The sequence below is a fragment of the Pseudorasbora parva genome, chromosome 22 (genome assembly GCF_024679245.1).
Source record: "Pseudorasbora parva isolate DD20220531a chromosome 22, ASM2467924v1, whole genome shotgun sequence".
NCBI lineage: Eukaryota > Metazoa > Chordata > Actinopteri > Cypriniformes > Gobionidae > Pseudorasbora > Pseudorasbora parva.
In genome coordinates, this window is record NC_090193.1 from 3,017,762 (window position 1) to 3,034,260 (window position 16,499).

General features: G+C 36.9%; 2 protein-coding genes across 7 annotated transcripts in view; both read right to left on the bottom strand.

Annotated features, from left to right (window-relative positions):
* ankrd52b (ankyrin repeat domain 52b) overlaps nucleotides 1-2,805 on the bottom strand; it is a 60,127-nt gene extending 57,322 nt beyond the window's left edge. For all 3 annotated transcript variants that reach the window (XR_010900595.1, XM_067431311.1, XM_067431312.1), the window contains exons 1-3: nucleotides 2,673-2,805; nucleotides 1,658-1,741; nucleotides 1,409-1,487 (exon numbers count right to left, since the gene is read on the bottom strand). Coding sequence is in view for 2 of the 3 variants with exons in the window: in XM_067431311.1 (XP_067287412.1) it covers nucleotides 1,409-1,487; nucleotides 1,658-1,741; nucleotides 2,673-2,699 (190 nt within the window). In the remaining variant the exon portion in view is untranslated. The remainder of the gene's footprint in view (nucleotides 1-1,408; nucleotides 1,488-1,657; nucleotides 1,742-2,672) is intronic.
* A 1,594-nt stretch (nucleotides 2,806-4,399) lies between these two features.
* Nucleotides 4,400-15,176, bottom strand: cnpy2 (canopy FGF signaling regulator 2). 4 transcript variants are annotated; one of them, XM_067431316.1, is made up of 6 exons: nucleotides 15,112-15,176; nucleotides 11,394-11,499; nucleotides 10,260-10,375; nucleotides 9,968-10,165; nucleotides 9,102-9,198; nucleotides 4,400-5,437 (listed from the first exon to the last, which is right to left on the bottom strand). In XM_067431316.1, exons 2-6 carry the CDS (start codon nucleotides 11,491-11,493, stop codon nucleotides 5,394-5,396), a joined length of 555 nt encoding a protein of 184 aa, XP_067287417.1. In that variant the 5' UTR covers nucleotides 11,494-11,499; nucleotides 15,112-15,176; the 3' UTR covers nucleotides 4,400-5,393. The 4 variants fall into 4 exon arrangements, with proteins under 4 accessions (XP_067287417.1, XP_067287414.1, XP_067287415.1 ...); XM_067431313.1 differs by lacking the exon at nucleotides 15,112-15,176 and adding an exon at nucleotides 11,713-11,864; XM_067431314.1 differs by lacking the exon at nucleotides 15,112-15,176 and adding an exon at nucleotides 11,752-11,789.
* Between the last annotated feature and the right edge of the window lie 1,323 nt (nucleotides 15,177-16,499).

Below are 16,499 nucleotides of genomic sequence, written 5' to 3' on the forward strand. Positions count from 1 at the left end.
TCTCCAAAACTGCAGCTCTTGTGGGCTGTTCCCGGTCTGCAGTGGTCAGTATCTATCAAAAGTGCTCCAAGGAAGGACCAGTGGAGAACCGGCCACAGGGTCATGGGCGGCCAAGGCTCATTGATGACCGTGGGGAGCGAAGGCTGGCCCGTGGGGTCCGATCAAACAGACGAGCTACTGGAGCTCAAACTGCTCCAGAAGTTACTGCTGGTTCTGATAGAAAGCTGTCAGAATACACAGAGCAGCTCAGTTTGTTGTGTATGGGGCGGCATCGCCAACAAACAAGCAAGAGGTCATAACAGGCAATCAGTCCAATCAAGCATATATTACGCGAGAGACAGGCCCACGGGTAATCCACGAAACAGGCAAGAAATCCAAAAACCAAGAGACAAGATACCAGGGAAAACCCTCAGAAATGCAGTGGTTACACTAAACAAGACTTAGCAATGAATGAATGAGATAACCAGGCTTATATAGTGTGAGGTAAACAGGCTAATGAGACACAGGTGGATGTAATCAGGGATGATGAGCGTTACCTGAAAAAGTTATGGGAAATGTAGTCCTTGATGGAGTGACAGTCCCTCTCGTGGTAATCATGGGCACTTTCACTGGTGAATTGTGACAGGCACGTGAGCATCAGAACTGGACCACGGAGCAATGGAAGAAGGTGGCCTGGTCTGAGGAATCACGTGTTCTTTTACATCACGTGGATGGCCGGGTGTGTGTGTGTGTGTGTGGCTTACCTGGGGAACACATGGCCCCAGGATGCACTATGGGAAGAAGGCGAGCCGGCGGAGGCAGTGTGATGCTTTGGGCAATGTTCTGCTGGGAAACCTTGGGTCCTCCATCCATGTGGATGTTACTTTGACACGCTCCACCTACCTAAGCATTGCTGAGACCATGTTCAGCCTTTCATGGAAACGGTATTCTGGTGGCTGTGGCTCTTCCAGCAGGATAATGCTCCTGACACAAAGCACAAATGCTTCAGGAATGGTTTGAGGAGCACAACAACCAGTTTGAGGTGTTGACTCGGCCTCCAAATTCCCCAGATCTCAATCCAATCGAGCATCTGTGGGATGAGCTGAACAAAGTCTCATTCATGGAGGCCCCACCTCACAACTTACAGGACTTAAATGATCTGTTGTTAACATCTTGATGCCAGATACCACAGCACACCTTCAGGGGTCTAGTGGAGTCCATGCGTCGACGGAAGGTGGTCATAATGTTACCTTCCAATATTATAATGGTCATAATGTCACCTTCCAATATTAGGAAGGTGGTCATAATGTAATGCGTAATCAGTGAACAAATGTCTTATAGTAGCGCAGCGCGAATGCACAGAGTTGCATTTTAAACATAATTTTAACACACTCAAATGTGTGTAACATGATAAAACTCCTGATCTCACCTGAACTGATGAGGAGCTCCATGATATGAACCCCACCCACATACGCTGCAGCATGCAGGGCGGTGCGACACTCTTGGTCCTGAAACAACAAGTCATTGATTAGCAAGAAATGTGCGTGTTCACCCTATAATGCAATATTTCAGCATTTCAGTCATCAGGAATGTGAAATTATCCTTTCTTACAAACATGTAAAAGGAGTGACAGAATTTGTAAGAAGAATCAGGAGAGACAGAAGGCAAACCCATATACCAATTCATCCACTTCTTCCATTTGTTCCAACAAAAAATCCACCATTTCAGCATTCTGGCTGAATACCGCCTGGACCAGGAGCGACTTAAAGAGAGAGAGAGATGGACAGAAGGATGAGGAATTTATTATGAATAAAGGGTCTGTGAAGTGTCCAAATGGTGTCATCTTTTTCATATTCAAAGTCAGGTTTATTGTCATTTTTTAAGTCACCATGAAATAAAATGTGACAAAATGTGACTTCAGTATTTGTTATAAATTATTTATCTGTGTACATCATTATTTTTGGTTCGGTTCCAATTTATGTTTTGAGAAAATTGTGAATTATTAAAAAAAAAAGGGAACATATTTGGACCACAGTGTACTAGCAACTCATAATGTAAAAATTGCACATAATGTATTAAGTATTACATTATTATTATTATAATAAAATAATTCTCAGAACGCAATAAAATCTTTTTTTTAAAACAATCTTTACATTATTAGAAATGTATTATAAACTCATATGGTAATTTATTAAAAACAGTATTCTCTTACAGTGCATTTTTAAAAAAAAAACAACTAAATCCATTATTAAACTACTTGCGAAATGCAACATTTAAATATTCATATTATTATTAATAAACAAAGCATTGGTTTTCATACAATAAATTGTACTACACTTTAATTAATTTATACTATAGCATACTGTATAGTCAATTGTTAAACTAGGCAAATACTGAGATATGCTACAATTTACTGTATTAAATTGACTATAATTTAGTATTTACTAGAGTAATTTTACTTTTTTTTTTATGTGGTTTAAATTAAACTAGCAGATCATGATTGACTTCATGACGTTTTTACTTGACAACGTACCTGGAGAAAAGATAGATATAACTAGTTTTACATACATTTTTTATCTAGCTGTCTAATATCAAAAAAGTATATTAAAAACAAACTGAAACAGAACAAACTAAACCTGACCTGGCCATGCTTCTGAAGAAAACTAAAGCGATAAACACTTCTTAACGCTTACCTGCTCGTTTATGTTTAATATCCCCATCTCCTCAGATCAGTCAGGCCGGAGTTTATTCATTAGGAATATGATAATCCAGTAAAATGTGTATAAAGTGAAATAAAGTTTCCTTTGAACGGTGAACAGTGAGCGGATTCACTCGTCTAGTGCGCATGCGCGGTAATATGAAGCTGGTGGTTCACAGGTTCACAGCGCCATCTTCTGTGGAACAACGTTACCGTGAATGGACGGATTTACATTATGATTAGCTTACCTCTGGCTGTGTGTTTTTCTTTTATATGTATTATTGTAGTTCTTGGTGTACTTTGACCATCTGTATGTTGTTGAAATTCAGTTTAAAAAAAAAGATACATGGCTAATTTGTTTTCAGGTACTGTAAAGAAACCATTTGTCGAATACCATACCAATATAAACCCATCGTTTAAAGGCTATTTAATGGTCAGAAATGTGAGAATTTTTAAATTAGTAATTTAAAAATCTTAGTGCTATTTGTATCTTTTTCATGTGCGATGCCCACTACCAGCAGGTCTCTCCTATTTGTAACTTTTTGTATGTACACAGGATGTAAGGTTTTATGAAGGTAAATTTAAGACCAATTGAAGGATTTGAGGAATAAATTGAAGGGAACATAACACGTCAACATGTTCTCTAAATATAAATGTCTAAGCACACATTGAGTTATTATTAGTGAGTGATGTTTAAAAGTTTGAGGATAACATTTCCAACAGATCTCCATAACTTTTTAATTAATTATACAAAAGTGTGAGATAAGAATTCTTGTGAACGAGATTTTATGAATAAAACAAAAACAAATATCTGCCAATGAACTTAATTCAAATGCAAGTAATTTTCATATTCAGTGACAGACTTGGTCTTGTTTTAAGCACAAACTTAATTTTGTTCAGTTTCTTAGAAAACAAGACTGAATTTCATTTTGCTTGTCATTAAATTAATCTTGATTAAAGGATATTTTAAATTTGTGCTGGAAAACAAAACAAAAAATCCTGAGGAAGAATTCCTCTTTTTTTTTTTTTTTAAATGTACAGGGCCCTATGAAATCTGTTTCTTATTGTTTTATAGTTTATTCTATTCTCAATTTTTCTGGAGTCTGCTTTAGTGGTTGAATTAAATTTTACAGACTTTTGTTTATCTTCAGAACAAATGAAGATATTTTTAATGAAATCTGAGAGATTTCTGTCCCTCCATCGGCAGTCTAAGCAACTTCCACTGACGCTTCAGAAAGTTCACAAAGAGATCGTAAAACTAATCCATACGGATCAAGCGGATTATCCCAGATGTTCTGAAGAGACTCGATGGCTTTATTTGATGAAGGGTTTTATGAGGTGTCATTTTTGGGTGAACTGTCCCTTTAAGTGCTCAGACCTACTTTTGATTTATTCATCCAAACTTTGACAAATTCTGTCATTCTGCATTATACAGTAAATTACATTTTTATGAATGGATTCTGCAATTCCATCAACGTTTTCTGCATTGCAGAGATCACAGAGCCCTAATTTAATGTCATGATGTTGAATTTAAAACTTTCTGATCCAACAAGATCAAATTAAGACCTGTGGGAACCCCGGTAGAGTTTATTTCTGTATTTATGTTTGTAAGCATTCGTGTTTTTATGGTCTTTTTAACATCTGGATAGTTGGAAATGAGTATTGGCACTTTTCAGAAATGTTAATCAATTAATAATCACAAAATAATAAAACAAATGGGAGTAAATGGAATAATTTTTTTATTATTATTGTTCTGTGATTTGCTAAACTCTTAGGCATGTCTCATGATTATGAGTGTTTTATTTCTACAATAACCAGCAGATTTACAACAAATTCTCTCCAGAAATACCACATTTCACAAGCTCTATAAAAATATTGACATGAAAATGATAGGATTTATTGATATTTTGACACTCGCCAGTAAATGACTGTAAAATATATTTGTAATTTTTCACCCTCCTGAGGTAGGACCACCTTAAGTACCAAGTACAGTTGTATATTTCTTTACTGATCTTGCATCCAAATGCTAGAAGTTTCGCCTCTTAAATTGTTGCGAAAAGTTGCACTACACATTGTTATTAAAACCTCCCAAAGCTTTAGCAAAAATGTAGAATAAGTCAGCGTTGTGCTAGTAAATATTAAAACACCATAACTTCATACTCTAACAATAAATTGGGACCTTAAAAATAACAATAGTGCGACTAATATAGATTTCTGAATGATTGAAAAATAACAATATTACACGGTGGGACCCTTTTATCAGAATAAACACTGGATACAAACACAGCGAATGCTGATAAATACAGAAGCAACAACCAATAGAATTATATTTGGGAAGAAAACTAATGTAAACGGCATGTTTCTCCCTATAAAGTGGTGGCAGACTTGAGGACTAGTGCTAAGATTCGTGACCTGGAGAAAGAAACTTATAATAAATACACTGCAAATGATCTTCTAATTTAAAAACTAAGTGCATCCAAAAAGTGTTGAATATAAAAGTATGGCATTGGAGAGACTCGTAGAGATCTCATTTCAGCTGTAGAAAGCCAGCTTTAATGAATGACAATGGACAGTTTTGATGGTAACGCCATTCATACAGTCGAACAGGTCAACGGTTGACCCATAGGGTCAGGTTCATGATGATGATGTTCAGCGTCCTCGAGTAAGAGAGTCAGTCCGTTTACTGAAGGAGAACATGTTGGTCAAGCTGCTCGGCTCATAACTCGTCATGCGGTATCTTCAGGGCGTGGTCACAAAGATCTGAGGGAGGAGTTGCAAAAAATCATCACTTCATCTCTTAGATTTCATTATAAAGACCTTCATTTGTGTTCACATTGTAAAAAAATATTGTTGGTTTAACTTAAAGTAAGTAACCTGGTTGCCTTAAACGGGGGGTGAAACACTCAGTTTCAGTCAATCTCATGTCAATCTTGAGTACCTATAGAGTAGTATTGCATCCTTCATATCTCCGAAAAGTCTTTAGTTTTATTATATTTATTAAAGAAATATAGGCTGTACCGAGTCTTTCCGGAAAAAACCGAGCGGCTGGAGGCGTATCGTGTGGGCGGAGCTAAAGAATGACGAGCGCGCAGCTACAGCACGAGAGCTTCTGAAAGCTGACATCCTCAAGCGTGGAGAAGAAAACGTTACCCTAAATAAACCATGGCTATCAATCAGATTCAGCTAATACAGATATGATCCAGAATCAGATCCGGAGGCTGAAATAAACTGAACAGGAGAAGCAGCAGCAGGACGTCCGTCTCTGTGGTATGGACTGTATTTAGTGGCCTGTCAACATTTGTGTGTGTTTACTCGCAGTTTATGAAGACATGATTCGGTTTATGGACTATTGTATGCGACTAAACCTTAGCAGAAGCAAGCAAGACGGTTTTACACGTCAGATAGTGTATTAAAAAAACAATGGAGTAACGCAAGCGCATTTGAAGGAAGAAGCACACTTTGTGAGAACGTCCCCTAGCCTAGGTTTATGTTTGGGTGGTTTTACAATAAACAAACTGACACCTATAGTGGTCAGCTAAGCAAATGTATTTAAACACACACCATACATCGCATGCTCCATTGATTAATTAACTAACGTTATACACGATCGTGTCGTTTACTGATGTTTACTCACGCGACGATAGCCGACAGCACAGACATTTGAAGCAGTTTTACTCACCGCCTGCTTCCAAAGCAGGACCGTGAACCTTTATCGCTGGGACCGCTCCGTCAAAAACACACTTCTTTGGTATAATTTGGTGAAGTCCTGAGACAGCAGTGACCGTGGAGATCCACTTTTGCGACGCGACTGAAGCAATGTTGTGAAGCTTCCCGTCATTTCTGCGTTAAAATCGGTTCAAATGCAGCGCTGCCTTCCCAGAATGCTTTGCGGACGCGTTAAAGTCACTCGACGTCACTCATAGGAATAAAGTGGACACGGCTTGACAGAAGTGTTCACGGACGACTGGATCTGCAGCTGAGCGAGTGTTTATGGGCGTGCATTTCCTCTCTCGCTCTAGTTACACACCCTACCGGGAGAAGAGCCCGTACGGCCCATACAAGGACCTTCCGCTCTATTAACGTCAAGCCGACCCATACTCGGAAAAAACTCTCCGAAACTTGTGAGAAACCGGAAGGAGTATTTTTAACACAGAAATACTCCATCAAACGTCCAACATTAGTTTTTGAAACTTTGTCTTTGTTTAGGATGGGAATCCAAGTCTTTAACAGTGGAAAAAGATCAGTATGCATGAAACAGCATTTCACCCCCCCCCCCTTTAAAATTAAGTTAATTGAAATTAAAAAGTTGAGCTGATACAATGAAGGAAATTGGTTTAATAAATAGAAACTCAAAATATTATTGTATCTGAACCACAAAACATTTTTAATAAATAATGAAAATAGCACAATTTGGCATGTTTCACTGCGTCATCACAGATAAAAACACACAATTACCCATTATGCTTACAAAATCTTTTAATAATATTTCACTTAAAATATGTAATTTCTCAAAAAAATTTCATTGTATTACCTAGAATTTTTAAATTAAATGAACTCAAAATTAAGGCAACCCGTTAACTTATTTCAAGAGTTTGGAACGAGTGATCAATAGCTAGGTTTCCATCCAAGGATTGCGCTGACAGTTCAAAATGTTTACCGATATCGCTGACGGAAATGCCAATTATGGATCATTTTATTGAAACATTTTGCATGTTTTTTCCATTTCATTTTAGTGTATAAATTCTATGTCGATACTTCAAATGTCGTGAAAACTAAAACGTCCAAATATCACTTCTATCACAAATGGTCAACAAGGTATGGAACCTTGAGACTCTGACCTTTCCGACGATATGTTTCTCGTCAGGATTAGAAAAGATTTTGATAATAAAGTAGTTATATGTAATATGAAACATGACCACGCCCACTAGGGGAGGAGCCGGCTAAAAGAAATAAGAGTACTGTTTCCATGGTAACGCAATGTCCGATTTCAAAGCGGTTTACACAGGATACATTTTAAGTTCGTAAGCTTTCAAATGATACCTATCTTGTGATGATTACTGAAATACAGGAAACAGAAAAAAGGCCATCAAAAAAAAAAAAAAAAAAAAAAAAAGAGCGCCAGGCAAGCGTTGGTACAGATTGGTACTATGTAAAAGCCTTTATGTGACAGCACATTTGTCCTGTATGCCACATTTTAGGATGCAAAAAAAAGTACCAAAAAATTCAGTCATTAAGCAACTCTAACGGATTGAACATCCGTACCAGTCAGACCAGCTGTCCCACTTCACCGTCATCTTATGATTAATATTTCATAATTTACTAATAGGCCTATTATTCCTGAAAATAGTAAGCAGTAAACAGTTGAATTTCAATTGTCTAATCACATTTGACAAATATTTGGCAAGAGAAGATTTTAATCAGTAAAAGGTCAATTGGATGGCTACGGCCTGGAGACAGTAAATTGTATTTTCTTTTTACGTATATCTACTTTGTCGACAACAAAACTGTATTTTTATATATATATATGTATTTTTATATATATATATATATATATATATATATATATATATATATATATATATATTATATATTATTTTATGTCAGTTAATATTTATTCATTTCAAATAAATATTTTGATGGTTTTAGTTTATATATATATATATATATATATATAAACTAAAACCATCAAAATATTTATTTGAAATGAATAAATATTAACTGACATAAAATAAAATATAAGAAGTTTGACATTCACGGTCGGCAATGTATGTTGTTCCTTCCCTAAAGTATAAGATGCCTTAAAATGATCATTAAGACGCTTGTTATACCATATAAGGTTTTTATGAGCGGATATTTAAAGCTCCACTGTGTGATATTTTCCCCCATCTAGCGGTGTAACGGTATATGACCATCCAGTGAATAATAGTTTCTGTTCCTCTCAATTCTGATTTCGTTTTAACTCCTACGGTGGCCCATTTAGTCCAAGATTAACACGGCAATCCCCCTCTTCACATTCGACACGGTGCCATCAAAACGCAAAAGGCGAAGCTTGAATTTACGGGTATGTCCCTCTTTGGCTACTGTACTTTCAAGATGGAGGAGCAACATGGTGACCGGCATTCGAACCCCTCACCCGTATGTATTTTCAATGGTATATTATAAACTTACGAGAATACTTTATTACTTGAAAGAAGTAAATATACATTAATGAGCACATATATTTTTGAAAGAAATAAGTGATTTTAGCTAAGAATAAATTTAAAAAGTTACACAGTGTAGCTTTAAGAAAACTGATCCGATTATTTATTCGCACTCGTGCTCCAAAACACAGTTGGCACACATCTATTAAGTCACAAATGCTCGCGCTGTCGAGCCTAGTAAAATGAACGAATACTGAAGCATGTCTCCATATTTCCAGCATTACCTGTCCTCTTACTGCAGAGCTTGTCTTTAACGTTGTCCGTCTCGTGAGAAAAGAATTCAATAAGTTCATCCTCATGCTGCTCAACGATCGTTTCACACTGTGAAGAAACAGGAGAGAGAGAGAGAGAGAGAGAGAGAGAGAGGAGAGTCACTTTTTACGTGTACGCGAGGGTAAGCGTACTGTGTGCATAATGCGAATTTGATGTAAATATGATGCGTACTGAATGTGCATCACGCATACTTAGTATGTCTAGGTCGCACATGCGCATACATTTGTTTTGCAGTGTTTACATGGGATGTAACTCATGGCAAAAGATAGCTCAAACACCCAAGAAGTATACTTTGCAAGGCTGTGCGTTCGACTGCGCATATACAATAGTGTACGTGTAAAAAAAAAAAACGTGTGTACTTTCGTCTTTAGTGGACCCGTGTGTGGTGTCGATAGAAACGGCTCATTCTAAGGTATAAAAACATAACGGTTTATTATGTAAGGTCTTTATACTCCACTGAAAACATAGTTATGTGTATTATACTGCATTTCTGTCAATATATCCTCATAAATATTACACACTGCACCTTTAAATGAATTTCCCAGGACATCCCTAAGATGGATGAAAGTACTGATGCTGTGAAAGCAGGGAATACGTGACAACACATGACGAAATTAACACGTTTATTCTTTTGTGGCACTTAAAATAATAATTTGCCGCCTATTTTTCCCTTATAGGAGCCAGTGGCCCTTAATTATTTTTTTTGAATGGAGGGTGAGTAAATTATGGGACAAATTTTGGTTGAACTGACCCTTTAAGGTTTGTCTTGTCTTTACCTGACAATTAAGGCGTGAAGAAATGAAAGAATGGATCTTACAGCAAACTTTAAACTGGAGCTGATTCTGGAGTCAAAGGCCACATCAGAGAGGTCCATGGCAGTGCCGTCACGGGTCGTGTGTCTCACGTACGTTTTTCGATTGGTGGCAGGGTCAACGTGTTCGCCGTAATCATTCATCTTCTCACAAACCTCTTCCATCAGTTCAAGCAGATGACCCTCAGAGCGAGAGAAGGGAACCTGAGGACATCAACACAAATATATGAAGAAGAAAATCAGGTTGGTGGTGTAAAAAAGAAAAAGCCAGGGTCATTATGAAACTAAAATATGTCACCTCTCTTACTGACTGACTGCCATCAGGATTGATCCTAAATGATCCCGTCTGGATCATTTTCTTGGGATCTATTTGCGATATAGCCCATTCCATTTCATCAACTAATGCCCTGCATGCTGGATGAGAAGCACGATACATATCAGAAAAAATCCTTGTTAAAACATTTCGGAGATGCAATTATGAATGTACACTGTCGTTCAAACGTTTTTGATCGTTTAGATGTTTTATGTTTTTAGAATAAGTCTCACCAACGCTGCATTTATTTGATTAAAAATACAAAAAAGAAGTAATATTGTAAAATATAATTCCAATTGTAAATCAGCTGTTTTCTATATAGTAAAGTGTGATTTATTCCTGTGATCAAAGCTGACTTTATCATCATTACTCCAGTCTTCAGTGTCACATGATCCTTCACTAATCATTCTCAGATGAGGATTTGAGCAAGAAATATGTATGATCATTGATTAATATCAATGTTGAAAACAGTTGTTTAAAAAAAAAAAATCAGGATTCTTTGATGAATAGAAAGTTCAAAAGAACAATATTTAAGCTTTTACAAAATTGTAGTACTGTTCAAAGGTTGAGTCGGTAAGAATTTAAAGAAATGAATACATTTATTCAGCAAGGATGGATTAAATTGATCAAAGGTGACATTTATAATCTTACAAAAGATTCTATTTAAAATAAACGCTGTTCTTTTGAATTTTATATTCATCAAAGAATCCTAAAAATTGAAATGCATGAGTTTCCACAAACATGAAGCAGTATGACTGTGTTCAACACTGATAATAATCATAACTGTGTGTTGATCATCAGATCCTCATCTGAGAATGATTAGTGAAGGATCATGTGACACTAAAGACTGGAGTAATGATGATAAATTCAGCTTTGATCACAGGAATAAATCACACTTTACTATATATTCACACAAGAGAACACTTATTTAACATTTTAATAATTTAACAACATTTTTTTTTTCCATTTAAAATAAATGCAGCCTTGCTAAGACTAATTCTAAACACATTAAAAATCTTACCGATTAAAAACGTTTATAACAGCGTAAGTTTTATTGCATTCAACCCACAACGTCTATGTGTACGAATATATTCATGAGGAAGAAGATGGAAGAAGTACCTCCACATTTGATGTCTTGACCCTGTCTGGCTCCTTGGACCAGCATTAGGTGCAAAGAGATTAATGCACAGAAAATAACCGCGTGAAAATGGTTTTCCATCCCCACCTACAAATAAATAAAAATATCATATAAAAACAGGTTTTTCCATACAATTATATTTCACTGCAAACTTGGAGAGTTGGGATAAATCTCTGAATACCAGGGTAGCTCCACAAGAATGACCTTTCACAAAACACACAAACAATAGCCTCCAACATTGAGTGTATAATATTGATCTGCATCACATTCATTTTTGAAAGCGTTCGAGAACATACATACCGTTTGCTTTGAACACACCGCGCACACACACACGCGTACATTAACTGATGACGTGCACACAGGATAATTGTGGCTCAGCGGCTGATCTGAGATCTGCTCAATATCGTTTTTCTTCGTGACTGTTGGCAGTGGCTGTTTGGCGCATTACCGCCATCAACAGAGCTGGAGCGAAGATCCGGTAATATTTCCATAGACAGTAAAATAAATACTTCCAATATTTCCGCCCCCCGGACTTTTTAAAGTTAAATGATAAAAGCTTTTCACAATACTTTGATATGTTCAATATGATGAATAAAAATAGTTGTTGCATTTAAATAATTTGTATCATCTATGGTAGCCTACACTAAGCATTCAGCACTTTACTGAATTTGTAGAAAATATCTAACGAAATGTGCACTATGTCTATATTTTTGACAATAGGCCTATTGTACGTGTGTATTTGTGTTACTTTCTTGTGAAAAATATTTTACTAAAAAAATGCAAGATATACTCTGAATAAAAATTGTTGTTGCATTTAAATAATTTGTTTCATAAAATAATGTCGTATTTCTATGGTAGCCTACACTTCAGCACTTCACTAAATTTGATGAAAATATCTAACGAAATGTCCACAATATCTATATTTTTGGCAATATTGTACATATTTATTTGTGTTACTTTCTTGTGATTTTTTTTTAAATGCAAGATATTTGACAGACTATAAAGTTGGAACTTAGATTAGACTCTACCCATATGTGACATAATTTACCAGAAATTACATAATTTAGGTCTGTTTAACAGTGATGTAGAAGATGGTAAGTAGTATCATACTTTTTATTCATACTGTTTGAGGCGTATGGTACTGTCAAGTTTAACAAACTCAACCCCAACACATAAAAATATATTTTATTTTAATCCATAAGTATACACAGTGTAGGCACTTGGCCTCTCATATCATTGCTATGCTGATGACACACAGCTCTACCTCTCATTTCAACCAGATGATCCCACAGTAGCTGCACGAATCTCAAGCTGTCTGGCGGACATCTCGGCATGGATGAAAAAACATCACCTGCAGCTCAATCTAGCAAAGACTGAGCTGCTCGTTTTCCCCTGCTAATCCCACCATACAACACGATTTTACCATCCAGCTAGGTTCATCTCTGATTACTCCTTCAGGGTCGGTCAGAAATCTTGGATTAATCTTTGATGACCAGCTGTCCTTCAAAGACCACATCTCAAAGACAGCTCGGTCATGCAGGTTTGCATTGCACAACATCAGGAAAATCAGACCGTTCCTTACGGAGCATGCAACACAGCTTCTTGTCCAAGCCCTGGTCATTTCTAGACTTGACTATTTCAATGCGCTTCTGGCTGGACTTCCATCTTGTGCAATCAATCTGCTGCAAATGATCCAGAACGCTGCGGCATGTCTTGTATTCAATGAGCCCAAAAGGGCTCATGTCACACCTCTATTCATCTCTCTGCATTGGCTACCATTCGCTGCCCGGATCAAATTCAAAGCCCTGACTCTTGCTTATGGATCTTCCACAAGCTCAGCACCAGAATACTTTGACTCACTCCTTCGAGTCTACACCCCCACCAGAAGCCTTCGCTCAGCTAATGAGCGAAGGCTTGTGGTACCATCACAGAGAGGCATGAAATCCCTCTCCAGGACTTTTTCTTTCATTGTTCCTGGTTGGTGGAACGATCTTCCATCCTCCATACATACGACAGAATCACTCGCTTCATTCAAAAGACAGGTAAAAACTCATCTCTACCATGAGCACTTAATCTTACATAAAAAAAACTCTTTCCTCCTCTATTTCTCCTTTCTTCTTCCCTTTTCTGGTCTTTGCTACTCTGAGCAGTGTACAAATCTTGGTATTTAGGGCACTTTTTGTGTTTCGTTGCCCCTTCTTGACGGATCGCTCCCTGTTCTCCTGAGTTGTAAGTTGCTTTGGATAAAAGCGTCTGCTAAATGCATAAATGTAAATGTACACTTCAACACTGACAAGCATTCGATGTCAGAAATGGCAGCCTCATTAGCAGCAGAAACACAGTGTTTTGCATGCAGATACACTATATTGTTAAAAGTATCGGCCCGCCCCTCCAGATCACTGAGTTCAGGTGTTCAATCCCTTCATGGCCACAGGTGTATAAATCAAGCTCTAGGCCTGCAGACGCTTCTACACACATTAGTGAAAGAATGGGTCGCTCTCAGGAGCTCAGTGAACTCAAGCGTGGGGCCGTGATAGGTTGCCACCTGTGCAATAAGTCCATTTCTGACATTTCCTCACTACTAAATATTCCACGCTCAACTGTTAGTGGGATTGTAATAAAGTGGAAGCCATTGGGAACAACAGCAACTCAAGTCACCAACTTTCTGCAGAGTCAAAGCTCTAGACCTTCAGACTTCTGGTTTCCATGGCCGAGCAGCTCATCCAAGCCTTACATCACCAAGAGCAATGCAAAGCGTGGGATGCAGTGGAGTAAAGCAGCCGCCACTGAGCAGTGTAGTCTACGTTGTAGGGTTTCTTTTCAGGAGTTGGGCTTGGTCCCTTAGTTCCATACTTCAGCATACCAAGACATTTTGGACAATTTCATGCTCCCAACTTTGTGGGAACAGTTTGGGGATGGTCTCTTCCTGTCCCAGCATGACTGTACAACAGTGCACAAAGCGTCGCAAGCCGCTTTATGGCAAGCCGTATAACATTTAATCCTTAAAACGAACTAGTATCTATTTTCATGTTGCAAACGATTCTATTTCAGATAAATAGTGTTCTAAATGTTTCTTAAATGTTTCTTGAGCCTCAAATCCTCATATTATAATGATTTCTGAAGGATCATGTGACACTGAAGATGACCACACCCTCTCCGTGTTAAACTGAAAAAAATAATTGCATGTGTTAACGCATGTGTTAATTTTGACAAGACTATTTTAAACACGTCAAACTGCGCAGCATTAACTCACCAAATAATTTGACAAATAGTCACATATCAGTAAAAGGATTATATAGCTTCACATTTCCCGTTTCTTCCAGCTAATTTACTACAATGATAGAAAATGGTCTGATCAAACACAGTACAAAAACTTATTCCTCAGCTCATCCGTGAACATGATTTGTGAATTCCACACATCGTACCACTCAATCTTCTTTATAGCACCGTCAAGATTTCCCTTGTTATTGTTTTGAAAATGTGACCTCTGGCTGTGAAAACTTACAGATTGTGCCTAACCTAACCCCTTTGTAATCAGAACAGCAGAATGTTCTTAGCTCTGCCTTATCTTCTTCATACGCCCGTGTCATGTCATGCACCTACTTGTCAAGAGACATATAAACACATGCATAAAGACTTAAATATTATGCATTTCAAATATAGCTTATCATTTCAAACACTTAATGCATTTGAGTTTACCTTATCTTATGAAGTCCATGCATAAAATTATACGTTATGTTCTCACATTGTTGTTCAAGTGAGTGGGATGATTCATTAAAGCTTAGTTTATGGCAAGCCTATTTAACAATTAATCCTTAAAACGACCTAGTATCTATTTTCATGCTAGTAAAACTTATTAAACTTAAAGTGTACTTATTCATTAGTCACTAGTACTTATTCATTTGATTCTAGTTCCTATTAAATTGGTACTAGTACTGATTTATTATTTACTAGTACTTATTTAATATACTGGTACCTATTAGATACTACTATTTATTTAAAATGTTACTAGTAAGATTTTTTTTGTATTGAACTCTACAGTGGCCATTCTGACTAGTCATAACATAAGACAAGTAAAAAAGCAGTTGTGACTAGTAAGATAAGAAATGTTACTAGTAGCTAATGAATAATTAGTTCTATTTAATAGGTACATCTGAAATAAGTACTAGTCAAAATCGGAATACATACTAGTCAGAACTGAATTGGATATCTGAATGACAGATCCCATAGAAGTCAACGGCAAACAGTTATGCTAGTAACAAATGAATAGTTACTAGTCACTATCAAAATAAGTACTATAGTTTCTAATAAATAAGTACTGGTACATATTTAATAGGTACTAGTATCTAATGAATGAGTACTAGTACTTAAAGGTGCAGTGTGTAATATTTAAGAGGATCTATTGACAGAAATGTTGTATAATATTCATAACTATGTTTTCAGTGGTGTATAAAGAACTTACATAATGAACCATTATGTTTTTATTACCTTAGAATGAGCCATTTCTATCTACACACACCGCGGGTCCCTTACAGTGAAGTTGCCATTTTGTGCCACCATATTTCTACAGTGGCCCTAAAGGGACAAACTTCTCTACAGAGCACTAGTCACTCTGCTGTCTCAGACGAACACATCTTTGTCCTGTGTCGGCCACCTGTGTCGTTCTCTATGTGCTCTACGAGGGGGGATGGAATTCACAATCTCACTGCTAGATCCCGCTAAAAATCACACACTGCACCTTTAACGGAACAGATACTAGTATCTAAAAAATAAGTTCTAGTAGCATGAAAATAGATAATAGTTCGTTTAAAAGTGCCCTACAATGATTAGAAACTATATGTTAAATTATTCTCTGATATCTACATAGAGGGTATGTGGCTTATTTAAGAGCAAAAATTGGCCAGATACAGTTTTACAGGTCCATTTACAACCCTATAAATTGTCCCTAGGATGTAATGCTCTGTTTTTGCCTTATTTGGAAGAGTCATGAATATTAATGTTGAGCTCTGCTCTGATTGGTTTATTTCAGCAGCTCACAGCTCACAGCAGTTCAGTTGGTCAGAACACAGACCGACTGAATGACACTT